This window comes from Geospiza fortis, unplaced genomic scaffold (assembly GCF_000277835.1).
Source record: "Geospiza fortis unplaced genomic scaffold, GeoFor_1.0 scaffold743, whole genome shotgun sequence".
Lineage (NCBI taxonomy): Eukaryota > Metazoa > Chordata > Aves > Passeriformes > Thraupidae > Geospiza > Geospiza fortis.
Genome location: NW_005055046.1, coordinates 1 through 1,101, shown reverse-complemented (window position 1 = coordinate 1,101; position 1,101 = coordinate 1). Strand labels below are relative to the sequence as shown.

Genomic DNA, 1,101 nt, shown 5'->3' with positions numbered 1-1,101 from the left:
TTCAGGGGGTTTGGGGGGGTTTCAGGGGGATTTTGGGGGATATTGGGGAAATTTGGGGGATTTCAGGGGGATTTGGAGGTTTTGGGGGGGTTTACAGCCTCGATGCAGCCCGCGATCTCGTCCCTGAGATGGGGAAATTTGGGGGGTTTTGGGAGGGTTTGGGGGGATTTGGGAGGATTTTGGGGGGATTGAAGGGGAAATTGGGGAGTTTTGGGAGTTTCAGGAGGATTTTGGGGGGGTTCAGAGGGGTTTTGAGGCGGTTTTGGGGTGATTTTGGGGGATTTTGGGGTCTCTGACCTGATGGTGCCCAGCAGGATATCAATGAACTCTGCCCAGGGGAGGGGTTTGGGGTGGTTTGGGGTGGTCTGAGGGCAGTTTTGGGGATATTTTGGGGATATTTCAGGGGGGATTTTTGGGGTTTGGGGTTCAGAGGGATTTTGGGGTGACTTTGGGGGGTTTTGGGGTCCCAGACCTGATGGTGTCCAGCAGGATGTCGATGAAGAAGGTGTAGCTCTCGGCTGGGATGTTGCCCTTGGCCAGGAACACTTTGTTGTAGCTGCCCTCCATCAGGTACTGGGGACAAAAACGGGGTAAAACACTCAAACGTGGGATAAAACGCCCAAAAACTGAATAAAACACCCAAAAACTGAATAAAACACCCAAAACCTGAATAAAACACCCAAAAACTGAATAAAACACCCAAAAACTGAATAAAACACCCAAAAACTGAATAAAACACCCAAAAACTGAATAAAACACCCAAAAACTGAATAAAACACCCAAAAACTGAATAAAACACCCAAAAACTGAATAAAACACCTCCTAAGTGGGATAAAACACTCCAAAATTGGCAAAATGCCCCAAAATGGGATTAAACACCCCAGAAATGACATTAAAAAAACCCAAGCTGAACAAAACACCCCAAATTGGCGTACAACACCCCAGAACTGAGGTAAAACAGCCCCAAAGTGGGGTAAACCAGCCCAAAATGGGGTCAGAAGTCCCCAGAATTCCACAGGAACGTCCCCAAACCTGCGCCAGGGACACTGCCCTGGATCCCAGCCCCAAATCCCCGAAAATCCCCAAAAATCCCTGAAAATC

At 48.4% G+C, this 1,101-nt stretch overlaps 1 protein-coding gene across 1 annotated transcript in view; it reads right to left on the bottom strand.

The window, feature by feature from the left end:
* PSMD8 (proteasome 26S subunit, non-ATPase 8) overlaps positions 1-653 on the bottom strand; it is a gene marked incomplete at its 5' end in the record, with an annotated part of 2,133 nt that extends 1,480 nt beyond the window's left edge. Inside the window, 2 exons of the mRNA XM_031065686.1 lie at positions 96-123; positions 473-653. Of these exons, the coding sequence (XP_030921546.1) occupies positions 96-123; positions 473-653 (209 nt within the window). The remainder of the gene's footprint in view (positions 1-95; positions 124-472) is intronic.
* Between the last annotated feature and the right edge of the window lie 448 nt (positions 654-1,101).